The following is a 27,688-nucleotide window of genomic DNA, read 5'->3' as shown; positions in this document are numbered from 1 at the left end:
TTTATATGTTACTGGCGGAAAGATATTTTCTATCAAACGACTTCTGTGAGTTGGCAGCCGCCATATTGGTGACGCAATTATAGAGGTATCGCGAGATTTAAAACTTCATTCCGAGTTCAAGGGTGATAACAATGGCGGCGCCCACATTTTTTTCTTGTCGAGGTAAACTGTGCGCATGACATAATCATAAAGAAGCGTTACAAGGTGAACACCATGGCTCATAGTGCTATCACACTGACTCCGTTCGTAGATGGAAAACATGCACAGGTTCGTCATGTTGCTGATGAGCTTATCAGGGGCGACCCTTTGAAATCATGTGGGGGGTGATATACTACCTTCTCGATACACGACAACTTACACTGCCTTCCAGATACACCACAACTTATACTACCTTCTAGATACACCACAACTTATACTAGGTGCCAGACACACCACAACTTATACTACCTTCTAGACACACCACAACTTATACTAGGTGCCAGACACACCACAACTTATACTACCTTCTAGATACACCACAACTTATACAACCTGCTAGATACACCACAACTTATACAACCTGCTTGGTACACCACAACTTATACAACCTGTTCGATACACCACAACTTATACAACCTGCTAGATACACCACAACTTATACTACCTTCTAGATACACCACAACTTATACAACCTGCTCGTTACACCACAACTTCTACTAGGTGCCAGACACACCACAACTTATGCAACCTGCTAGATACACCACAACTTATACTACCTTCTAGATACACCACAACATATACTAGGTGCCAGACACACCACAACTTATGCAACCTGCTAGATACACCACAACTTATACAACCTGCTTGGTACACCACAACTTATACAACCTGCTCGATACACCACAACTTATACAACCTGCTAGATACACCACAACTTATACAACCTGCTCGATACACCACAACTTATACTAGGTGCCAGACACACCACAACTTATGCAACTTGCTAGATACACCACAACTTGTACTACCTTCTAGATACACCACAACTTATACTAGGTGCCAGACACACCACAACTTATGCAACCTGCTAGATACACCACAACTTATACAACCTGCTCGATAAACCACAACTTATACAACCTGCTAGACACACCACAACTTATACTACCTTCTAGATACACCACAACTTGTACTACCTTCTAGATACACCACAACTTGTACTACCTTCTAGATACACCACAACTTGTACTACCTTCTAGACACACCACAACTTATACTACCTTCTAGATACACCACAATTTATACAAAATGTACTAGGTGCCAGACACACCAAAACTTATGCAACCTGCTAGATACACTACAACTTGTACAACCTGCTTGATACACCACAACTTATACAACCTGCTCGATACACCACAACTTATACAACCTGCTAGATACACCACAACTTATACAACCTGCTAGATACACCACAACTTATACTACCTTCTAGATACACCACAACTTATACAACCTGCTAGACACACCACAACTTATACTACCTTCTAGATACACCACAACTTATACTACCTGCTAGATACACCACAACTTATACTACCTTCTAGATACACCACAACTTATACTACCTTCTAGATACACCACAACTTATACTACCTTCTAGATACACCACAACTTATACTAGGTGCCAGACACACAACTTATGCAACCTGCTAGATACACCACAACTTATACAACCTGCTTGATACACCACAACTTATACAACCTGCTCGATACACCACAACTTGTACAACCTGCTAGATACACCACAACTTATACTACCTTCTAGATACACCACAACTTATACAACTTGCTAGACACACCACAAGTTATACTACCTTCTAGATACACCACAACTTATACTACCTGCTAGATACACCACAACTTATACTACCTTCTAGATACACCACAACTTGTACTACCTTCTAGATACACCACAACTTATACTAGATGCCAGACACACCACAACTTATGCAACCTGCTAGATACACCACAACTTATACAACCTGCTAGATATACCACAGCTTATAGAACCTGCTCGATACACCACAACTTATACTACCTTCTAGATACACCACAACTTATACAACCTGCTAGACACACCACAACTTATACAACCTGCTAGATATACCACAACTTATACAACCTGCTAGATACACCACAACTCATACTACCTGCTAGATACACCACAACTCATACTACCTGCTAGATACACCACAACTTATACTACCTTCTAGATACACCACAACTTATACTACCTACTAGATACACCACAACTTGTACTACCTGCTAGATACGCAACTTATACTACCTTCTAGATATACCACAGCTTATACTACCTGCTAGATATACCACAGCTTATAGAACCTGCTCGATACACCACAACTTATACTACCTGCTAGATACACCACAACTTATACTACCTTTTAGATATACCACAGCTTATATTACCTGCTAGATATACCACAGCTTATAGAACCTGCTCGATACACCACAACTTATACTACCTGCTAGATACACCACAACTTATACTACCTTCTAGATACACCACAGCTTAAATACCTGCTAGATACACCATAATTATACAACCCCATCAACATGCAACCCTGTAAATATACAACATAATAGAACACTACATCAACATGCAATCCTGTAAATATACCACAACCTATACAACCATCCAGTTATACCACAACCTATACAACACTCCAGTTATACCACAACCTATACAACCATCCAGTTATACTACAACCTATACAACCATCCAGTTATACTACAACCTATACAACCCTCCAGTTATACTACAACCTATACAACCATCCAGTTATACTACAACCTATACAACCCTCCAGTTATACCACAACCTATACAACCATCCAGTTATACTACAACCTATACAACCATCCAGTTATACCACAACCTATACAACACTCCAGTTATACCACAACCTATACAACCATCCAGTTATACTACAACCTATACAACCCTCCAGTTATACCACAATCTGTACAACACTCCAGTTATACCACAACATATACAACACTCCAGACAAAAATAAAAATCAACTCCCAGATACACCACACCCTATGCAACTCTCTAGATACACCTTAGCTTTACATATAGCTATGTGTTAATCAAGGTGAACTAATGGACAATGATCCTACAAACATCTCTCTCATTCAGTAGTTTTGTATTCGATTGACACAAATAGGGACCATGCATTGGAACATAACTGTTTTTGGATGCATTTAAGATGGTCACTCTGAAATACCTGATTTGATTATTCAAATAGATATTTATTGATCCAACAGTATCATTTGATCACCATTTTGGGTGCCATTACAAGAAAAAAACTGAATAATTTTGTTCAAAATGCCTGTTTTGAGGACATACGTTCACCATTTTGGAAGACTACATTTTAATGTGAGATTACCCAGAATATTCCACATCTCCAAAGTGACTGCAGTGATCAAAATCATTGTTATGGTCACTGTGCATGGCTTTCATCAGGGGGATCGTCTGTCGAAATTATGATACTAAGCCCCTATCACAGTCCATGTATGCAAGGCTATAGATACACCACAACATACGCAAGCCTCCAGATACACAACAACCCAGGATATCCTCCAGATACACCACAATCTATACAACTGAATTTGTTAGATACAGAACATATGCAAACTTCTAGATACATCATAGCTTATGCCACTCTCTAGATACACCACACCGATGTTCTCACTAGACATGAGACATTTGCCTCATATGTTTTTTTCCCAGTTTTTTTTTAGGCCAATTGTTTAAAAAAAATTAAAGTAATTTTTTTATAACAGACAATTCATGAACATTCATTGAAAACACTATGTCTGTGAAGTCACACATGGATGGGTAATTGTCTTGTACTTTCTAAACTGATAGGACATTTTTAAATGCTGGTGGGCTCACTGCACCACAACCTATATGATCCTCTAGAAACACTACAACCTATGCAAACCCTAGCTGATTCATTTGCATTCCTGTTTGAATTTTTTCAGAAAAAAATGCGTGTTTCCAGTAAAAGCAGTGTTGAACAATTGCTGGATGAGCTCGTGAAAGCTAAGGTGATTGAAGATTATTGTGTGTCTGTGTACAATGCACAGTCCCAGAAGCTGAAGCTGAGAGACAAAGTTGGAAAGTGTTTGAAAGATGGACAGCGAGTAATTGTAAACACTATTGGTAGTCCTGCGTGCTTAATCAAAAATGCTGTTCATTCTACTGAACCAACATTTACCATTAGATCAACTTCACGAAGAAAGACAGTTAAAAAGCAAAAATCTAATAATAAAATTGAACATTCTAAAACAGTTATTAGTGAACCTAAAATTGTAGACCACGAAACTGAAAATGCTGGAATTGAGGATGATGTTGGACATCCAATAAGAAAAGTGAGAAGCAGAAGAAAAAAAAATACAGATGGTCCAAGATTTGAACAAAAGTCTGCTGCAGGGATTGATAGTCAACAAAAGTTAGCCCCTGTGTGTGATGGGTTGTATGACACCAATTTACATAATGATGTGGGGAGCAGTGATGATGATGTTGTCATAGTAAAAATGACAGGAGAAAAAGACATTTCAAAGAAAAAGTTGATCTCTAACATCAAAGGTAAGGAACACATTGAGGGTTGAATAACTTTGCAATTAAATTTTCACTGGCATTAAGGGGGCTTACTTTGTCCTGGCAGCTGGTAAGAGGCTTTCTTGTCTGTTTGTATCAAGTTTTGTGCTGGCAGTTGGATGGAAGCATCCTTAGCTTTTCAGAAAAACAACCACATTCATCAGAAGGTGCCATTAACTGCAGAATTTAATGTCTGATATTTTTTTTTTACTGTCACCACCATATTGTTCCGAACAAACAAGCAACATTGCCAGGTATGTTGCTGACTGGTTTGCTAAGCGTGCTTGGAGATCATTACGCGATTAGAATAAGTTGGGTCATACCAACTTCAATAGGAGATGTCAAACTAACAGGGAATAAAAGATCATGATACGATTGCCTTTCAATTTATTTCATTCAATCGTATAAATTTCAATATAATAACTGGCAAAGTTATTACTGACATGGTCTGAAATGTCAGGACACAGTCGCTGGTGTGTGTGGCATTTAGAAAAACGGCACACCATTGATTGAGTGCTTAGTAAACCAGTCAGCAACTTAGCTGGCAATGTTGATATTTTGGTGTTCGTAACAATATGGTGGTGATAGTAATATTTGATATGTTTAATTTCATTGGATTAATCAGATGAGATAAATCTGACCACGTAACATCTATTTTTTCTTCAGATTAAACAGATGAATTTTCATCTGATAAATTTAATTTGTGTAATCCAGCTTTTAGTCAATTGCACAAACTGGATTGGTTGATGATTTAGTAAGTAATTGTAGTGTCCAGTGGTACATCTAGGCATAGTAGGTATTTTCAGTCTCAGGCTTTGACTTCATAAATTCTATATTGGTACACGTTAACAAGTTGGTAGTGTTTTGAAAGGTGTACAAAACCCATGTACTGGACAAAGTTATTGATATATTTACAATGTTGTATTGCTTTGTGCATTTCTGTACGCAAAGGATTATAAATTATCATACAGGTAGACGTCACACTATGGTAATATACATTTTATGAATTATATATATATATATATGATATGGTAGAAGACTGCTTGCAGAGTTTATATGGTCAGGTTTGCCACTACTGAAAATGTGGGCTATACAATAAAAATGATATGTACTAGATATAACTATTGATAAATTAGATTTACAATTTCCCATCCTCTGCCTGACCAGAAATGAAAATCCATTTACATTTTTCTGACCCGTAAGGATGTAGTAGAGGTTTTTCAGGAGTAAAATACTTACTGTATTCATAGTGAGATTGGTTACATTGTTTTGTCAAAAACTATCCTCAAAGACATCCAAAATCACATTTTTTTTGACAAGCGAGTCTGAAAATGCTCATGTCACAGGAAACAGACCAACAGAGATTATGTTAATCATGTTTGTACAATGTATAGTAACTGTATCTTCTACATAGGCAAATCAAGACCTGAAAACAGTTAGATTCGGTTTAAATGGCAATTGCCGACCATTGTAATCACCAACTAAATTACTAATGAGTGGAAATTATAGCTTTATATTATCTACAACATATAACCATGGTATCTCACTGTCAGATATTACCGCAACTACTATGGTTTGTCGTCCATTGTACATTTCGTCCATTTTCCTGCAATTCAATATTAATGTAAAATAATATTACTCGGCAATATAAATGAACAATATGTCTTCGGGATTCTTTTATAAATTTACACATTGTCAAGATTTTACTGCCCGAATGTAAAAACGGACACCGCAGTCTAGTAAAACACATACTTAGATCTGCTGAACAAACCAGAAAAGTTGCATTTTAATTTCTTCACAATACTGATTCAAAATCTCAATTATTGATTTATTTTCTTAACAATCATGTGGCTAACTAAAATATATACCGGTAGTTTGAAATAATTTAGAACACCTTATTTGGGAATATATTTACTTTACTTCTGGGAAAACTCCTTAATATCCTTATTTAACGCTTTCTCTCACTGAGTTCCCCTAAATAAATACCCATTTTAAATTTTCTGATCCTTAATATTGTTATTTAAAAGTTTCTCTCACTGAGTTCTTCCAAACAAATACCATGTCTATTGTATTTGAATATTATAGCAACATCTTTAAGGTTTATATATCTTTATTGCATGTGTATAGTTTATCTCAGAAGACATCAACATTTGAGTAAAATAGATGTAAACTATGTGATTGCAGAGATGCAAAGAATCTTTGAAAGAGACCTGTCTGACAGGTAAGTGACATCTACACTCATTACTACTTATCAATATGATATCAACATGTGAGTAAAATAACTGTGTTAATAAATCTCAGCACATGATCTATACTGTTGATAGATGCAATCACATTTAATGTTTCAGGTATAATCTCATAGAGTCCATTGTTCATAATTTACTGGATAATCCAACAACCTGGTTAGAGGAGGATCAAAGAATGACAGCATACGCTGCAGTAGTTGGCTCCTATCAATTGTCATCTGAAGATCTGCACACACTACATGGAAGTAATTGGTTGAATGATAATGTAAGCAATCTTAATCTGCAGTATATATTATATTGCTGTAACTCTTTGTAGTAGCTGCAACTCTACTTTGTAGTAGCTGCAACTCTACTTTGTAGTAGCTGCAACTCTACTTTGTAGTAGCTGCAACTCTACTTTGTAGTAGCTGCAACTCTACTTTGTAGTAGCTGCAACTCTACTTTGTAGTAGCTGCAACTCTACTTTGTAGTAGCTGCAACTCTACTTTGTAGTAGCTGCAACTCTACTTTGTAGTAGCTGCAACTCTACTTTGTAGTAGCTGCAACTCTACTTTGTAGTAGCTGCAACTCTACTTTGTAGTAGCTGCAACTCTACTTTGTAGTAGCTGCAACTCTACTTTGTAGTAGCTGCAACTCTACTTTGTAGTAGCTGCAACTCTACTTTGTAGTAGCTGCAACTCTACTTTGTAGTAGCTGCAAATCTACTTTGTAGTAGCTGCAACTCTACTTTGTAGTAGCTGCAACTCTACTTTGTAGTAGCTGCAACTCTACTTTGTAGTAGCTGCAACTCTACTTTGTAGTAGCTGCAACTCTACTTTGTAGTAGCTGCAAATCTACTTTGTAGTAGCTGCAACTCTACTTTGTAGTAGCTGCAACTCTACTTTGTATTTGCTGCAACTCTACTTTGTAGTAGCTGTAACTCTACTTTGTAGTAGCTGCAACTCTACTTTGTAGTAGCTGCAACTCTACTTTGTAGTAGCTGTAACTCTACTTTGTAGTAGCTGTAACTCTACTTTGTAGTAGCTGTAACTCTACTCTGTAGTAGCTGTAATTCTGCTCTGTAGTAGCTGTACTACTCTGTAGTAGCTGTAATTCTGCTCTGTAGTAGCTGTAACTCTACTCTGTAGTAGCTGTAACTCTACTCTGTAGTAGCTGTAACTCTACTCTGTAGTAGCTGTAACTCTACTTTGTAGTAGCTGTAACTCTACTCTGTAGTAGCTGTACTACTCTGTAGTAGCTGTAACTACTCTGTAGTAGCTGTACTACTCTGTAGTAGCTGTAATTCTGCTCTGTAGTAGCTGTAACTCTACTCTGTAGTAGCTGTAACTCTACTCTGTAGTAGCTGTAACTCTACTCTGTAGTAGCTGGAACTCTACTCTGTAGTAGCTGTAAACTGAAGTTTTTAGTAGCTGTAACTATTCTATAGTTGCTGTAACTCTACTCTGTAGTAGCTGTAAATTCACTACATTCAATTATTTTGAACTGTAGGCATTAATCTGTGATTCAGCCAATGACGGAGAGAGAAATCTAGGTCAGGGGAAGCCCCATGACCTCAAGATTTTCCCTTACGTCACGAACCTCGTGACTGAGTTAATATTAGCTACCAAGCCAGTCTTGTTTTTCTACGCATCCGAGTGTGGTGTCCGATAAAAACGTTGCAATCAGTCACAGATTTTTTCCTGTCCGAGTTTTTGATCTGACAAGCTGTCACCTACGTGGCAGCTGACGCTGTGGCTGGTAGGATAAGTCTTTCTTATTTTTTTACCCCCTAGTCGTCCATTTGTGTGCTATGCTTACAAGAAAGAAAAAAAACTGGGTTGACGCATATTCCAGCTATATTCCTATAAACAAAACTATATATCTTAAATTCGATAACGGGGACTGTGTCATGCATGGCTTGTTACCAATGTGTTGTTAGAAATGGATAGCAAAGATCAAGGCAATCATACAGTAGTTGCCACAGGGAATTACCAGCTTGCAACCAACACAGCAATGCTATTTGTATTTCGACTGTGTGCGGGGCTTGGGGTTTTGCCTAGTGTTTTTTGTTTTGTATCAACTGGGGTTCCGAGGCCTATGTTGCTTTCCAAGGCCGCGTGTAAATTACCGAGACTGATTGCGTCGCTCTAGTTTGTAGTAGTCACGCGTACAGTAATGTGAGCGTGAATGAGTGGTGTGTAGCATGGGCGAAAAGTCCTCCTGCTTGTCTACCGGTGCCTTGTGTATCGCGGCGATGAGCAGTGGAGATTTCTAATTATGCGTTTTACTCCAGGGGTTACATCCAGACGCCACTCTCTTGACTGGAGATCTGTGTTGAAAAGTAATTATTTGTTGTTACGGTGTATGCAAGATGATGAACAACTTATGTTTTTTAACATCACTTCACCTATTTACAATTCACCCCTAGATGTGATAATTTCATTTCAATAGTAAAAATTCGTAATAATCACAACCTCATCGTAATCCATTTTCTAGTCTTACCCACAAGCCCCACACCCAGACCATTCATCAAAATGAGTGATCTGGGGTATACTAGTTCTCTGACCCATGCTTGAGCAGCATACATTTTTTTTGGCTCGTTTAAAAAATAAGAATAGGATCAATATTCATAACTGCATTTTTTCTGTCATTGGCGTGCTTCAGAATGATAGATCTTGGTCGATCATATTTATTACCAAGGACTAGAATGTACAGCACTAATTTCACCCAACCTCCTGCTCACTTCTGCTTTTTGATCATTTCTTTTTCTCACTGACTTTTGCAACCGCTTGTTGAATAATTTCTGCTTAATTTTTCAATTGCGCGTTAATACACATTGGTTAATGGTTAATACACATTGAATTCACGTGCCAGTGATCAGTGTTTAGTCAAGCGATCACTGTTTTTAATAAGTGAGTGCGGTTGATTGAAAAGCGATAAAAGTGGGAGAATGGGTGAAATGAGTACTGTTGCCCGTTTTATAGCTTGACGATCGCTGGAAATGGGTGAACAACAGGGCCGACTTCCGCCTGTGGCCAGTGCTCCCCTGTCAAATAAACATCACAGGATGTTCCATTGAGAATGCATTGCATAAACATAAATTAAAACCTAATTTAATTTTGAGTTTAGATTTTTAATTTTTTCACTTTTGTGTGCTCCGTAATAGACAGGTGACATTCCAAGCTTTTGATATGTTATCGATGTTTCCATTAAAACTCCACCATTAAATGCCCAACTTGTCGTAAAACCTGATGATAAATTTTACATTGGCCCAGTGTATTACCAATGAACGATGTGTATTTGTGTGCCAGACTCTATTTTTAAAAATAGGAAAATGATGTAACGTATGTGACTCTTTTGTTTGATGCATCACCAAGTGAGGACATGGTAGGAGTTGGTAGTTCTAGTATACGCGGGGAGGAAGTCCAGAGAGGGAACAGCCAGCATCCGTTTTACAAGGAAAACATGAAATCTCAACAGAAATTTTTCGTTCTTACATGTAATATTAGGTTTTGAGGGTTAAAAAATGATGATTAAATGAACCAAAAAGCACGCGTTTAGAGACAAACCCATGCAGAAGTTAGTTTGCCAATACAATCCATTTTTAACACCTAATCTACTCTATTGACATTGGTTGTTTATTTCATGGATTTGGCACTTGAGGTGGCTGATAAGCCATGTCGAAAACATGCACAGAATGACCATTTTGTGCACGTTTTCGACATGGATTAAAAACCAGTTGTAAGCAGATATTTTCATATGGGGAACTGGAGAGGCGAGTAACACTCTCTGACCAATTGCCAACCTCAGGCAGGGGGTCCCTTTAGACCCACTCACCACGACTATGACTCTGGAAACAGATGCCTCCCTCACATGTTAGGGAGCTCACCTTTTGGACGAACAAACCCAATGGAAAATATGGCCCCTGTGTTAGATTCAGGGCTGCCATATCAACTGGCTCGAACTGAAAGAAGTGCGCTTAGCACGGATTCACCTTTCTACCCATAGTCAAGGCCACATAGTCTTGCTTTGCATGGACAACACAGCGATGGTCTCCTATAGCGACAAGGTGGGGGTGACTAGATCCCCATCGTTGTCAGTCCTAGCGAAGCAAATTCTCCTCTGGTACCTGGAATACATGTGGAGCTAGCTGCACACTCCTTTCCCAAGCGCTCCTTGGAACCTCCCAGGTCTCGCTTTTGAACCTATGCCCTAGCTAATGCAGAACTGTTTCGGTCTCTTCTTTTGAAAGTTACTTACCCAGAGTTTGGGTCTAGCGTCTTTGGGCATACCAAACCCTGTCACCGTGTAGCACTTGACTTTATTCCGAGGATAGCACTGGCAAGGTAGAACACAGTTTCTTCACTGGTCTCAACCCTGATCTGGGACACCCTTTTTATCTTTTTTGGTTCGCTTGGAAACCCTAATGGCGTCTGATTCTGCCTACACTTCAAAATTTTGACTGACTGGAGTCTATGGTGGGTAATTGAACATGGTGAATTTGTTTTAACAAATGCGGTTCTAGGGCCATGTCTCAAATTTTATGTATTCATTATATATCATGTCATAGATATACAGATGTATTTAAAATGGCCAACCAGTGGCTATTTTGTGTTTATTTTTGCTTTTCCAGAGCAATATCTCTCAATATGGACAAGTACTTGTTTGAAAATCAGATACAAGATACAACATTTTAATGTTAAAAAAATCATATTACTGATAATCATCTTCTGGATCCATACTTCTGACGAGTTTATGTTCCAACTATATTACTATAAACAAAACCATATATCTTATATTTGATAACTAATGGGGACTGTGCCATGCATGGCTTGTTTAAGATAAGTCAAGTAACCAATGTATTTTTTTATTGTTTTCTAGGTGATTAATGCTTACAATCAATTATTAATGTCTAGACAGCGTGATGTATTTATCTTCCCAACCTACTTCTACACCAAACTCAAAAAGCATGGTTATGACTCTGTAAAAAAATGGGTGAAAAAGGTAGCATATTATTATATCACTGTACTGCCAAACGTATAACTATGCCATATTATCTCTACAGAGGCACTCAATAGTTGTTTCACTTTCATTTCACATCACCAAAAACCAAATGTGGGAGTTATCATACCTTAACTCAGACAGTGTTTGTATTGGACTTATATTTATATAAAGTCTTTATCTAATTACTGTGACTGTTTGTACATTTAGATGGTCAGCTGTATTGCAAACAATGTTGCATCAAAATCTGATAAATATCAATTGGTTTCCTGAAATCCAATTACCAGATGATATTGTTGGCTAAGTATATGAAATATATTTGTGGCAACATTTGTGTATACACCTGATTTTCATAGTCAATAGAGAAGTATGGTTTCTGTCCATTCATTTTCATCTATAGCGTTACAACTGTCTCTTGTAAGAGTTCCCTTGCTATTAATATTAATATTAATGAGCATTTCAATGCTGTCATACATTGGCGTAATATCACAAGATTTGATGGGTGAGCATGCATACATATGAGTTACAAGATTTGATGGGTGAGCTTGCATACATATGAGTTATAAGATTTGATGGGTGAGCATGCATACATATGAGTTACAAGATTTGATGGGTGAGCATGCATACATACGAGTTACAAGATTTGATGGGTGAGCATGCATACATACGAGTTACAAGATTTGATGGGTGAGCATGCATACATATGAGTTACAAGATTTGATGAGTGAGCTTGCATACATATGAGTTACAAGATTTGATGGGTGAGCATGCATACATATGAGTTACAAGATTTGATGGGTGAGCATGCATACATATGAGTTACAAGATTTGATGGGTGAGCATGTATACATATGAGTTACAAGATTTGATGGGTGAGCATGCATACATATGAGTTACAAGATTTGATGGGTGAGTATGCATACATATGAGTTACAAGATTTGATGAGTGAGCATGCATACATATGAGTTACAAGATTTGATGGGTGAGCATGCATACATACGAGTTACAAGATTTGATGGGTGAGCATGCATACATATGAGTCACAAGATTTGATGGGTGAGCATGCATACATATGAGTCACAAGATTTGATGGGTGAGCATGCATACATACGAGTCACAAGATTTGATGGGTGAGCATGCATACATATGAATATTTCATACTATTATTTCATTATCAGTGATATGTTCCACACAGTGTTCATACTATTATTTCATTATCAGTGATATGTTCCACACAGTGTTCATACTATTATTTCATTATCAGTGATATGTTCCACACAGTGTTCATACTATTATTTCATTATCAGTGATATGTTCCACACAGTGTTCATACTATTATTTCATTATCAGTGATATGTTTCACACAGTGTTCATACTATTATTTCATTATCAGTGATGTTTCACATAGTGTTCATACTATTATTTCATTATCAGTGATATGTTTCACACAGTGTTCATACTATTATTTCATTATCAGTGATATGTTCCACACAGTGTTCATACTATTATTTCATTATCAGTGATATGTTTCACACAGTGTTCATACTATTATTTCATTATCAGTGATATGTTCCACACAGTGTTCATACTATTATTTCATTATCAGTGATATGTTCCACAGTGTTCATACTATTATTTCATTATCAGTGATATGTTCCACACAGTGTTCATACTATTATTTCATTATCAGTGATATGTTTCACACAGTGTTCATACTATTATTTCATTATCAGTGATATGTTTCACATAGTGTTCATACTATTATTTCATTATCAGTGATGTTTCACAGTGTTCATACTATTATTTCATTATCAGTGATATGTTCCACACAGTGTTCATACTATTATTTCATTATCAGTGATATGTTCCACACAGTGCTCATACTATTATTTCATTATCAGTGATATGTTCCACACAGTGTTCATACTATTATTTCATTATCAGTGATATGTTCCACAGTGTTCATACTATTATTTAATTATCAGTGATATGTTCCACACAGTGTTCATACTATTATTTCATTATCAGTGATATGTTCCACACAGTGTTCATACTATTATTTCATTATCAGTGATATGTTCCACACAGTGTTCATACTATTATTTCATTATCAGTGATGTTTCACACAGTGTTCATACTATTATTTCATTATCAGTGATATGTTTCACATAGTGTTCATACTATTATTTCATTATCAGTGATATGTTTCACACAGTGTTCATACTATTATTTCATTATCAGTGATATGTTCCACACAGTGTTCATACTATTATTTCATTATCAGTGATATGTTCCACACAGTGTTCATACTATTATTTCATTATCAGTGATATGATCCACACAGTGCTCATACTATTATTTCATTATCAGTGATATGTTCCACACAGTGTTCATACTATTATTTCATTATCAGTGATATGTTCCACAGTGTTCATACTATTATTTAATTATCAGTGATATGTTCCACACAGTGTTCATACTATTATTTCATTATCAGTGATATGTTCCACACAGTGTTCATACTATTATTTCATTATCAGTGATATGTTTCACACAGTGTTCATACTATTATTTCATTATCAGTGATATGTTTCACACAGTGTTCATACTATTATTTCATTATCAGTGATATGTTTCACACAGTGTTCATACTATTATTTTATTATCAGTGATATGTTCCACACAGTGTTCATACTATTATTTCATTATCAGTGATATGTTCCACACAGTGTTCATACTATTATTTCATTATCAGTGATATGATCCACACAGTGCTCATACTATTATTTCATTATCAGTGATATGTTCCACACAGTGTTCATACTATTATTTCATTATCAGTGATATGTTCCACAGTGTTCATACTATTATTTAATTATCAGTGATATGTTCCACACAGTGTTCATACTATTATTTCATTATCAGTGATATGTTCCACACAGTGTTCATACTATTATTTCATTATCAGTGATATGTTTCACACAGTGTTCATACTATTATTTCATTATCAGTGATATGTTTCACACAGTGTTCATACTATTATTTCATTATCAGTGATATGTTTCACACAGTGTTCATACTATTATTTTATTATCAGTGATATGTTCCACACAGTGCTCATACTATTATTTCATTATCAGTGATATGTTCCACACAGTGTTCATACTATTATTTCATTATCAGTGATATGTTCCACACAGTGTTCATACTATTATTTCATTATCAGTGATATGATCCACACAGTGCTCATACTATTATTTCATTATCAGTGATATGTTCCACACAGTGTTCATACTATTATTTCATTATCAGTGATATGTTTCACACAGTGTTCATACTATTATTTCATTATCAGTGATATGTTCCACACAGTGTTCATACTATTATTTCATTATCAGTGATATGTTCCACACAGTGTTCATACTATTATTTCATTATCAGTGATATGATCCACACAGTGCTCATACTATTATTTCATTATCAGTGATATGTTCCACACAGTGTTCATACTATTATTTCATTATCAGTGATATGTTCCACACAGTGTTCATACTATTATTTCATTATCAGTGATATGTTCCACACAGTGTTCATACTATTATTTCATTATCAGTGATATGTTCCACACAGTGTTCATACTATTATTTCATTATCAGTGATATGTTTCACACAGTGTTCATACTATTATTTCATTATCAGTGATATGTTTCACAGTGTTCATACTATTATTTTATTATCAGTGATATGTTCCACACAGTGCTCATACTATTATTTCATTATCAGTGATATGTTCCACACAGTGTTCATACTATTATTTCATTATCAGTGATATGTTCCACACAGTGTTCATACTATTATTTCATTATCAGTGATATGTTCCACACAGTGTTCATACTATTATTTCATTATCAGTGATGTTTCACACAGTGTTCATACTATTATTTCATTATCAGTGATATGTTCCACACAGTGTTCATACTATTATTTCATTATCAGTGATATGTTTCACACAGTGTTCATACTATTATTTCATTATCAGTGATATGTTCCACACAGTGTTCATACTATTATTTCATTATCAGTGATATGTTCCACAGTGTTCATACTATTATTTCATTATCAGTGATATGTTCCACACAGTGTTCATACTATTATTTCATTATCAGTGATATGTTTCACACAGTGTTCATACTATTATTTCATTATCAGTGATATGTTCCACAGTGTTCATACTATTATTTAATTATCAGTGATATGTTCCACACAGTGTTCATACTATTATTTCATTATCAGTGATATGTTCCACACAGTGTTCATACTATTATTTCATTATCAGTGATATGTTCCACACAGTGTTCATACTATTATTTCATTATCAGTGATGTTTCACACAGTGTTCATACTATTATTTCATTATCAGTGATATGTTTCACAGTGTTCATACTATTATTTCATTATCAGTGATATGTTCCACACAGTGCTCATACTATTATTTCATTATCAGTGATATGTTCCACACAGTGTTCATACTATTATTTCATTATCAGTGATATGTTCCACAGTGTTCATACTATTATTTAATTATCAGTGATATGTTCCACAGTGTTCATACTATTATTTCATTATCAGTGATATGTTCCACACAGTGTTCATACTATTATTTCATTATCAGTGATATGTTCCACACAGTGTTCATACTATTATTTCATTATCAGTGATATGTTTCACACAGTGTTCATACTATTATTTCATTATCAGTGATATGTTTCACACAGTGTTCATACTATTATTTCATTATCAGTGATATGTTTCACACAGTGTTCATACTATTATTTTATTATCAGTGATATGTTCCACACAGTGCTCATACTATTATTTCATTATCAGTGATATGTTCCACACAGTGTTCATACTATTATTTCATTATCAGTGATATGTTCCACACAGTGTTCATACTATTATTTCATTATCAGTGATATGATCCACACAGTGCTCATACTATTATTTCATTATCAGTGATATGTTCCACACAGTGTTCATACTATTATTTCATTATCAGTGATATGTTTCACACAGTGTTCATACTATTATTTCATTATCAGTGATATGTTCCACACAGTGTTCATACTATTATTTCATTATCAGTGATATGTTCCACACAGTGTTCATACTATTATTTCATTATCAGTGATATGATCCACACAGTGCTCATACTATTATTTCATTATCAGTGATATGTTCCACACAGTGTTCATACTATTATTTCATTATCAGTGATATGTTCCACAGTGTTCATACTATTATTTAATTATCAGTGATATGTTCCACACAGTGTTCATACTATTATTTCATTATCAGTGATATGTTCCACACAGTGTTCATACTATTATAATTTCATTATCAGTGATATGTTCCACACAGTGTTCATACTATTATTTCATTATCAGTGATATGTTTCACACAGTGTTCATACTATTATTTCATTATCAGTGATATGTTTCACACAGTGTTCATACTATTATTTCATTATCAGTGATATGTTTCACACAGTGTTCATACTATTATTTTATTATCAGTGATATGTTCCACACAGTGCTCATACTATTATTTCATTATCAGTGATATGTTCCACACAGTGTTCATACTATTATTTCATTATCAGTGATATGTTCCACAGTGTTCATACTATTATTTCATTATCAGTGATATGTTCCACACAGTGTTCATACTATTATTTCATTATCAGTGATATGTTCCACACAGTGTTCATACTATTATTTCATTTTCAGACAGATTTATTCACAAAGACAGTGGTGTTATTTCCAATACATGGTGGCAACCATTGGATGCTTGTTGTCTGTGAGATGGCAGATAAAACACTCACTTTTCTAGACTCAATACAAGGACGATGCAATAATAATTGTTTACAGGTAAACCTAGGTGTGATTCGTAATGAATACTCCACTTGCTGAAAGACCTTGAGAGGATTCATTTGGTATGAGGTCATTATATTTTTGTCCGGCTACCTTAATATTTGATAGATCAGAGACGCCTGGACAGATTTTGTTCAAAGCCGTTACAAAAACAAGTCATTTGGTTGACCTTTGACTGACTGGCGGCCATTTTTGTCCCAAAAAACACCAAGAATCAACATTTGGACATTTCATCAACTGTTTCTTGGACATGCCTTCACCGATTTCATTCAAACTTGGCATTGATGTCGGTCATAGTGGGATACTGATGCAATTTACATGATTCAATTTAAAATAGCCGACTGGTGGCTATTTTGTTTTTTTAGAAGTGCTCTGCCCATGTTACAGATTTTACAGATTGGGTTTAAATTTGGTACAAAGACAAGATATATAATTGGTTGAATGTTGTTTTTAATTATTTTGGGATTTCAATGAAGTTTAGTGAAATGGCGACCATTTTCATCTTTAAAAACGAATAAAATTGAACGCCTGGTGGCACAACAGTGTGCATGTTAATTATTGATCAAGCATTGTATTCTGTGAATCCTAATTAACCAATCAGTGAAAGTAATGTGAACTTGATGGTACCAGTGTGCATGTTGATGGTTGATCAAGCATTGTATTAATATGCTAAATACTATTCTAATATTTAAACATAATCTGACTATGCTTTTCATTGTTTGACAAAGTAACTAAAAACACGACGGGGATATTACATGGACTATGTCATTGACAATGACTTGTTAATTTTAATTTTTCTTCAACAAACAGCTTTTAATATGCTACATTGAGAAAGAAGCATTGTCTCATGAATATTTGGAAATGATTGGTGGTTGGACGGCTAAATACATGAAAGGAATTCCACAACAGACCAATGGTTATGACTGTGGTGTATTTGTTTGTCAGGTGAGTACAGTCTGAGGATGTGATGAGGTTACTAGTAGTGTAGTCTGAGGTTGTGATTAGGTGGGTGCAGTCTGAGGTTGTGATGAGATGGATGCAGTCTTAGGTTGTGATGAGGTGAGTGCAGTCTGAGGTTGTGATGAGGTGGGTGCAGTCTGAGGTTGTGATGAGGTGGGTGCAGTCTGAGGTTGTGATGAGGTGGGTGCAGTCTGAGGTTGTGATGAGGTGGGTGCAGTCTGAGGTTGTGATGAGGTGGGTGCAGTCTGAGGCTGTGATGAGATGGGTGCAGTCTGAGGTTGTGATGAGGTGAGTGCAGTTTGTGGTTGTGATGAGATGGGCGCGCAGTCTGAGGTTGTGATGAGGTGGGTGCAGTCTGAGTTTGTGATGATGGGTGCAGTCTGAAGTTGTGATGAGATGAATGCAGTCTTAGGTTGTGATGAGATGGGAGCAGTCTGAGGTTGTGATGAGGTTGGTGCAGTCTGAGGTTGGTGCAGTCTGAGGTTATGATGAGGTTGGTGCAGTCTGGGGTTGTGATGAGGTTGGTGCAGTCTGAAGTTGTGATGAGGTGGGTGCAGTCTCAGATTGTGATGAGGTGGGTGCAGTCTGAGGTTGTGATGAGGTGGGTGCAGTCTGAGGTTGGTGCAGTCTGAGGTTATGATGAGGTTGGTGCAGTCTGGGGTTGTGATGAGGTTGGTGCAGTCTGAGGTTGTGATGAGGTGGGTGCAGTCTCAGATTGTGATGAGGTGGGTGCAGTCTGAGGTTGTGATGAGGTGGGTGCAGTCCGAGGTTGTGATGAGGTGGGTGCAGTCCGAGGTTGTGATGAGGTGGGTGCAGTCCGAGGTTGTGATGAGGTGGGTGCAGTCCGAGGTTGTGATGAGGTGGGTGCAGTCTGAGGTTGTGATGAGATGGGTGCAGTCTGAGGTTGTGATGATGAGGTGAGTGCAGTCACAGGTTGTGATGAGGTGAGTGCAGTCACAGGTTGTGATGAGGTGGGTGCAGTCTGAGGTTGTGATGAGGTGGGTGCAGTCTGAGGTTGTGATGAGATGGGTGCAGTCTGAGGTTGTGATGAGGTGGGTGCAGTCTGAGGTTGTGATGAGATGGGTGCAGTCTGAAGTTGTGATGAGATAGGTGCAGCCTGAAGTTGTGATGAGATGAGTGCAGTCTGAGGATGTGATGAGATGGGTGCAGTCTGAGGTTGGTGCAGTCTGAAGTTGTGATGAGTTTGGTGCAGTCTGAGGTTGGTGCAGTCTGAGGTTATGATGAGGTTGGTGCAGTCTGTGGTTGTGATGAGATGGGTGCAGTCTTAGGTTGTGATGAGGTGAGTGCAGTCTGAGGATGTAATGAGATAGGTACAGTCTGAGGATGTGATGAGGTTGGTGCAGTCTGAGGTTGGTGCAGTCTGAGGTTGTGATGAGGTTGGTGCAGTCTGAGGTTGGTGCAGTCTGAGGTTATGATGAGGTTGGTGCAGTCTGAGGTTATGATGAGGTTGGTGCAGTCTGAGGTTATGATGAGGTTGGTGCAGTCTGAGGTTATGATGAGGTTGGTGCAGTCTGAGGTTGGTGCAGTCTGAAGTTGTGATGAGGTTGGTGCAGTCTGAGGTTATGATGAGGTTGGTGCAGTCTGTGGTTGTGATGAGATGGGTGCAGTCTTAGGTTGTGATGAGATAGGTGCAGTCTGGGGTTGTGATGAAGTAGGTGCAGTCTGGGGTTGTGATGAAGTTGGTGCAGTCTGAGGTTGTGATGAGATTGGTGCAGTCTGAGGTTGTGATGAGGTGGGTGCAGTCTGAGGTTGTGATGAGGTGGGTGCAGTCTGAGGTTGTGATGAGGTGGGTGCAGTCTGAGGTTGTGATGAGGTTGGTGCAGTCTGAGGTTATGATGAGGTTGGTGCAGTCTGGGATTGTGATGAGGTTGGTGCAGTCTGAAGTTGTGATGAGGTGGGTGCAGTCTCAGGTTGTGATGAGGTGAGTGCAGTCTGAGGTTGTGATGAGGTGGGTGCAGTCTGGGGTTGTGATGAGTTTGGTGCAGTCTGAGGTTGTGATGAGGTGGGTGCAGTCTGGGGTTGTGATGAGTTTGGTGCAGTCTGAGGTTGTGATGAGGTGGGTGCAGTCTGAGGTTGTGATGAGATGGGTGCAGTCTGAGGTTGTTATGAAGTGAGTACAGTCTGGGGTTGTGATGAGGTTGGTGCAGTCTGAGGTTGTGATGAGGTTGGTGCAGTCTGAGGTTGTGATGAGGTGGGTGCAGTCTGAGGTTGTGATGAAATGGGTGCAGTCCGAGGTTGTGATGAGATGGGTGCAGTCTGAAGTTGTGATGAGATGGGTGCAGTCTGAAGTTGTGATGAGATGGGTGCAGTCTGAAGTTGTGATGAGATGGGTGCAGTCTGAAGTTGTGATGAGATGGGTGCAGTCTGAAGTTGTGATGAGATGGGTGCAGTCTGAAGTTGTGATGAGATGGGTACAGTCTGAGGATGTGATGAGATGGGTGCAGTCTGAGGATGTGATGAGATGGGTGCAGTCTGAGGTTGGTGCAGTCTGAGGTTATGATGAGGTTGGAGCAGTCTGTGGTTGTGATGAGATGGGTGCAGTCTTAGGTTGTGATGAGGTGAGTGCAGTCTGAGGATGTGATGAGATAGGTGCAGTCTGAGGATGTGATGAGATAGGTGCAGTCTGAGGATGTGATGAGGTTGGTGCAGTCTGAGGTTGGTGCAGTCTGGGGTTGTGTTGAGGTTGGTGCAGTTTGAGGTTGTGATGAGGTGGGTGCAGTCTGAGGTTGTGATGAGGTGGGTGCAGTCTGAGGATGTGATGAGGTGAGTGCAGTCTGAGGTTGTGATGTGATGGGTGCAGTCTGAGGTTGTGATGAGGTGGGTGCAGTCTGAGGTTGTGATGAGATGGGTGCAGTCTGAGGTTGTGATGAGGTGCGTGCAGTCTGAGGTTGTGATGATGAGGTGCGTGCAGTCACAGGTTTTGATGATGAGGTGAGTGCAGTCTGAGGTTGTTATGAGGTGGGTGCAGTCTGAGGTTGTGATGAGATGGGTGCAGTCTGAGGTTGCTATGAAGTGAGTACAGTCTGAGGTTATGATGAGATGCATGCAGTCTGGGGTTGTGATGAGGTGGGTGCAGTCTGAGGTTATGATGAGGTTGGTGCAGTCTGAGGTTGGTGCAGTCTGAAGTTGTGATGAGGTTGGTGCAGTCTGAGGTTGGTGCAGTCTGAGGTTATGATGAGGTTGGTGCAGTCTGAAGTTGTGATGAGATGGGTGCAGCCTGAAGTTGTGATGAGATGGGTGCAGCCTGAAGTTGTGATGAGATGAGTGCAGTCTGAGGATGTGATGAGATGGGTGCAGTCTGAGGTTGGTGCAGTCTGAAGTTGTGATGAGTTTGGTGCAGTCTGAGGTTGGTGCAGTCTGAGGTTATGATGAGGTTGGTGCAGTCTGTGGTTGTGATGAGATGGGTGCAGTCTTAGGTTGTGATGAGGTGAGTGCAGTCTGAGGATGTGATGAGATAGGTACAGTCTGAGGATGTGATGAGGTTGGTGCAGTCTGAGGTTGGTGCAGTCTGAGGTTGTGATGAGGTTGGTGCAGTCTGAGGTTGGTGCAGTCTGAGGTTATGATGAGGTTGGTGCAGTCTGAGGTTATGATGAGGTTGGTGCAGTCTGAGGTTATGATGAGGTTGGTGCAGTCTGAGGTTATGATGAGGTTGGTGCAGTCTGAGGTTGGTGCAGTCTGAAGTTGTGATGAGGTTGGTGCAGTCTGAGGTTGGTGCAGTCTGAGGTTATGATGAGGTTGGTGCAGTCTGAGGTTATGATGAGGTTGGTGCAGTCTGTGGTTGTGATGAGATGGGTGCAGTCTTAGGTTGTGATGAGATAGGTGCAGTCTGGGGTTGTGATGAGGTTGGTGCAGTCTGAGGTTGTGATGAGATTGGTGCAGTCTGAGGTTGTGATGAGGTGGGTGCAGTCTGAGGTTGTGATGAGGTGGGTGCAGTCTGAGGTTGTGATGAGGTGGGTGCAGTCTGAGGTTGTGATGAGGTTGGTGCAGTCTGAGGTTATGATGAGGTTGGTGCAGTCTGGGGTTGTGATGAGGTTGGTGCAGTCTGAAGTTGTGATGAGGTGGGTGCAGTCTCAGGTTGTGATGAGGTGAGTGCAGTCTGAGGTTGTGATGAGGTGGGTGCAGTCTGGGGTTGTGATGAGTTTGGTGCAGTCTGAGGTTGTGATGAGGTGGGTGCAGTCTGGGGTTGTGATGAGTTTGGTGCAGTCTGAGGTTGTGATGAGGTGGGTGCAGTCTGAGGTTGTGATGAGATGGGTGCAGTCTGAGGTTGTTATGAAGTGAGTACAGTCTGGGGTTGTGATGAGGTTGGTGCAGTCTGAGGTTGTGATGAGGTTGGTGCAGTCTGAGGTTGTGATGAGGTGGGTGCAGTCTGAGGTTGTGATAAAATGGGTGCAGTCCGAGGTTGTGATGAGATGGGTGCAGTCTGAAGTTGTGATGAGATGGGTGCAGTCTGAAGTTGTGATGAGATGGGTGCAGTCTGAAGTTGTGATGAGATGGGTGCAGTCTGAAGTTGTGATGAGATGGGTGCAGTCTGAAGTTGTGATGAGATGGGTGCAGTCTGAAGTTGTGATGAGATGGGTGCAGTCTGAAGTTGTGATGAGATGGGTACAGTCTGAGGATGTGATGAGATGGGTGCAGTCTGAGGTTGGTGCAGTCTGAGGTTATGATGAGGTTGGAGCAGTCTGTGGTTGTGATGAGATGGGTGCAGTCTTAGGTTGTGATGAGGTGAGTGCAGTCTGAGGATGTGATGAGATAGGTGCAGTCTGAGGATGTGATGAGGTTGGTGCAGTCTGAGGTTGGTGCAGTCTGGGGTTGTGTTGAGGTTGGTGCAGTTTGAGGTTGTGATGAGGTGGGTGCAGTCTGAGGTTGTGATGAGGTGGGTGCAGTCTGAGGATGTGATGAGGTGAGTGCAGTCTGAGGTTGCTATGAAGTGAGTACAGTCTGAGGTTGTGATGATGTGGGTGCAGTCTGAGGTTGTGATGAGATGGGTGCAGTCTGAGGTTGTGATGAGGTGCGTGCAGTCTGAGGTTGTGATGATGAGGTGCGTGCAGTCACAGGTTTTGATGATGAGGTGAGTGCAGTCTGAGGTTGTTATGAGGTGTGTGCAGTCTGAGGTTGTTATGAGGTGGGTGCAGTCTGAGGTTGTGATGAGGTGGGTGCAGTCTGGGGTTGTGATGAGGTTGGTGCAGTCCGGGGTTGTGATGAGTTTGGTGCAGTCTGAGGTTGTGATGAGGTGGGTGCAGTCTGAGGTTGTGATGAGATGGGTGCAGTCTGAGGTTGCTATGAAGTGAGTACAGTCTGAGGTTATGATGAGATGCGTGCAGTCTGGGGTTGTGATGAGGTGGGTGCAGTCTGAGGTTGTGATGAGGTGGGTGCAGTCCGAGGTTGTGATGAGGTGGGTGCAGTCCAAGGTTGTGATGAGGTGGGTGCAGTCCGAGGTTGTGATGAGATGGGTGCAGTCTGAAGTTGTGATGAGATGGGTGCAGTCTGAAGTTGTGATGAGATGGGTGCAGTCTGAGGTTGTGATGAGGTGAGTGCAGTCTGAGGTTGTGATGAGGTGAGTGCAGTCTGAGGTTGTGATGAGGTGGGTGCAGTCTGAGGTTGTGATGAGATGGGCGCAGTCTGAGGTTGTGATGAGATGGGTGCAGTCTGAGGTTGTGATGACGTGGGTGCAGTCTGAGGTTGTGATGAGGTGGGTGCAGTCTGAAGTTGTGATGAGGTGGGTGCAGTCTGAGGTTGTGAGTGCAGTCTGAGGTTGTGATGAGGTGAGTGCAGTTTGGGGTTGTGATGAGGTGGGTGCAGTCTGAGGTTGTGAGTGCAGTCTGAGGTTGTGATGAGGTTGTGAGTGCAGTCTGAGGTTGTGATGAGGTTGGTGCAGTCTGAGGTTGTGATGAGGTGCGTGCAGTCTGAGGTTGTGATGAGGTTGGTGCAGTCTGAGGTTGTGATGAGGTGGGTGCAGTCTGAGATTGTGATGAGGTGGGTTCTACTATTGTAAGTTTGTTAGATGAACTGCTAATTTTTTAAAACCAAAGTAACACTTTGCATTTTAATATTTCAGTACTCAAAGTTGCTGTTACAGAAACAGCCACTTGATTTCAGTCAAAATGACATTCCAGAAATAAGAAGACAAATGCACAAGGAACTTGTAAACAACCATATACTGTAGACTATACTGTATCTATCAAAATCATTATGGCAAGAGGTATTATAAATTTTGGGTCACACATTGGGTAATGTTGTAATTTATGTTAAATATAATATTTGATGACCACAACAAACAAGTTCTCAATTTTTAAGTACGTTGTTAAGATGAGTTGTCTGTGTCAATTTTCAACTTCTTCCTGAAAAGTGAAAGTCTGATTGCTTTAATACTTGGTATATATGTACTCCAGGTGAACCCTTCACAGATTTGTTCAATTCATGCTATTTGCGACTTGTCTTTGAAAACTGCTTGCCTAATTACTCCATGTTTTTTTCTATAGGCCACTTTGGGAGCAGAGCTGTGTGGCCTTAAACTGTTCTCTCCACTTCAAAAACTAGGGACTGGGTAGCACTGATTGGTTGATATTACACATCAAAGTATTTAGTGCAAATAAGTACTTTATTTCTGAACAGTAATACCACAATGAGACATGGGAGAAAATACTGAATAAATAAAACTAGAAACAATTTCAATTTTATGTATGATCTTTTAAGAATATACAATAAATCACTAGATCCATATAATCATCAAAACATACTTTGGATAGGAATGTATTGCTGTGTCATAATCAATATATGTGATATATTGGATTGTATTAATTTTACAAAAAGATTAATTCAGTTCTGTTTGCAAAATAGTCGTGATATAACAGTTTACATTCTTACTACATTGCAATGAGAACATGTTAAAAAACATTCCTTTGTGTTGTGAAAGATCAGTACCAATATGTACCTAATTTGAAAATTACCCCAATTGCTTAAGACCTACACCTCAGTCTTTTTGTATTATCAATCCAAATACATACTAAAATCAAAGAAAGCTTAGAAAGAACTCTCGTGTGCTGAGAGTATTGGAGACACATTAAAATTAATTAAAAATTTGCTTTTCAAACAAGAAGCTTGGCAACTAATTTTTGTCTATCTGAGATGCATAACATGAACAAGTCATTGTCAATGACACGTCCCCGTTCCGTTCATATTTGAGTGACATATACATTCAAAGCAGATCATGACCGAAATGCACCTGCATATGTACAACACATTGTACTAAATCTGAACAAAATCCATGCATGCATGACTGAGATCCGGTTCTGGAATTGTGAAAATACGTGATTTTAATGCATTTTCGGCCTTAAAATGGCCATCATTCAGCTATTGCTAAGCGGATCATGAAACAAATGCACATATCTATTTGTGACATGATGCACCATGTGTGTGTGAAGTTTGAACTTGATCAATCCAGACATGTCTTGGATACGGATCCAGAACTGAATTCTTTAAGAAAATGGCCGCCAGTCGGCCATTTCGAACTTGATCCGGAAAAAAAAAATGACGTGCATCAAGGTCCTATTATGTTTAATGTAAGTACCGAATTTGAACAAAATCCGTCCATGCATAACTGAGATCCGGGTTCGGAATGGTGAAAATGTGCGATTTCAATGCATTTTCGGCCTTAAAGCGGCCGCCATTTGGCTATCGTTAATGGGATCATGAAACAAATGCACATACATATTTGTGACATGATGTACCTTGTGTGTGTGAAGTTTGAACTTGATCAATCCAGACATGTCTCGGATACGGATCCAGAACTGAATTCTTTAAAACAAAATGGCCGCCAGTCGGCCATTTCGAACTTGATCTGAAAAAAAAAATGACGTGCATCAAGGTCCTATTATGTTTAATGTATGTACCAAATTTGAACGAAATCCGTCGATGCATAACTGAGATCTGGGTCCGGAATGGTGAAAATGTGCGATTTCAATGCATTTTCGGCCTTAAAATGGCCGCTATTCGGCTATCGTTAATCGGATCATGAAAAAAATGCATGTGCATATGTCCCATATAATGTGTGATGTATGAGTGAAGTTTGAACATAATCGGTCCATGCATGTTCGAGATACAGGTGATCACGGACGCACGGACGCACGCACACAGGGCAAAACATAAGTCCCCGTTTTCGGACTCCGTCCGAACGGGGACTAAAAAAATGTCATGCCTGTGGATTACCTCAATGAACCAAATGAATTATTATGCATAGATTAAGGTCTGTATATTGTTTCGGGGTGCACATGTTCAAAATTTCAATATAATGCGGTAATTAATATTCACTGATTTTAACCAAAAACTAATCAGGTCTGTGCATTGTCCTAGAACATCCATGTACCAAGATTCATTGAAATGGGATAATTAGTACTTGCTATATCAGTGTAAAAGCCAAAAATTAGTTGATTAATATTAATACATTTTCACTTAAAATTAATCAGGTCTTTGGATTGTTCTAGAGCATCTATGTACCAAGTTTCATTGAAAAGTAATGAAGTAATTATTATTTCACATATCTTTCTGTGCATCATACTATGTAAGTTTCTTTACAATGTGATGATTAGTACCTGAGATATCAATAGAAAAGCCGAAAATTGACTAATTATATGCATGGATTTTAACCCAAAACTAATCACATCTGTGCATTAGTCCAGAGCATATATGTACCAAGTTTCATCAAAATCTAATGACTGTTCCACTGACATCTAAAGAGCCATTCAAGGAACAGCTAAAAATTAGCTAATTATCATGTATGGATTTCAACCAAAACCTAATCAAATCTGCGCATTGGCCCAGAGCATCTATACAAAAAGTTTCATTGAAAACCAACATATGGTTCTTGAGATATCAGTGTAACACAC

The 27,688-nt window shown here is 39.0% G+C and overlaps 1 protein-coding gene across 3 annotated transcripts; it reads left to right on the top strand.

Moving 5' to 3' along the window:
- The first annotated feature begins 68 nt into the window (after nucleotides 1-68).
- On the top strand, nucleotides 69-25,902 carry LOC102804371 (sentrin-specific protease 3-like). Of its 3 annotated transcripts, XM_085498371.1 has the most exons (9): nucleotides 69-267; nucleotides 4,047-4,653; nucleotides 6,793-6,886; nucleotides 7,014-7,176; nucleotides 11,772-11,894; nucleotides 17,682-17,822; nucleotides 18,636-18,770; nucleotides 24,862-25,005; nucleotides 25,286-25,902. In XM_085498371.1, the coding sequence occupies exons 1-8, from the start codon at nucleotides 214-216 to the stop codon at nucleotides 24,967-24,969; spliced, it is 1,425 nt and encodes a 474-aa protein (XP_085354497.1). In that variant the 5' UTR covers nucleotides 69-213; the 3' UTR covers nucleotides 24,970-25,005; nucleotides 25,286-25,902. The 3 variants fall into 3 exon arrangements, with proteins under 3 accessions (XP_085354497.1, XP_085354491.1, XP_085354502.1); XM_085498365.1 differs by lacking the exon at nucleotides 25,286-25,902 and having other exon boundaries at nucleotides 24,862-25,084; XM_085498376.1 differs by lacking the exon at nucleotides 25,286-25,902 and having other exon boundaries at nucleotides 77-162; nucleotides 24,862-25,084.
- The last annotated feature ends 1,786 nt before the right edge of the window (nucleotides 25,903-27,688 follow it).

Source organism: Saccoglossus kowalevskii, chromosome 1 (assembly GCF_978046115.1).
Source record: "Saccoglossus kowalevskii chromosome 1, keSacKowa6.1, whole genome shotgun sequence".
In the NCBI taxonomy this organism is placed as follows: domain Eukaryota; kingdom Metazoa; phylum Hemichordata; class Enteropneusta; family Harrimaniidae; genus Saccoglossus; species Saccoglossus kowalevskii.
The sequence above is the reverse complement of the archived record's forward strand: the minus strand, read 5'-3'. Positions and strand labels throughout refer to the sequence as shown.

Coding starts and splice junctions, on each gene's coding strand:
- LOC102804371 (XM_085498371.1), top strand. CDS start 214: ATGGCTCATAGTGCTATCACACTGACTCCGTTCGTAGATGGAAAACAT. Junction 6,887..7,013: donor GAAAGAGACCTGTCTGACAG/GTAAGTGACATC, acceptor TTAATGTTTCAG/GTATAATCTCATAGAGTCCA. Junction 17,823..18,635: donor GCAATAATAATTGTTTACAG/GTAAACCTAGGT, acceptor TTCAACAAACAG/CTTTTAATATGCTACATTGA.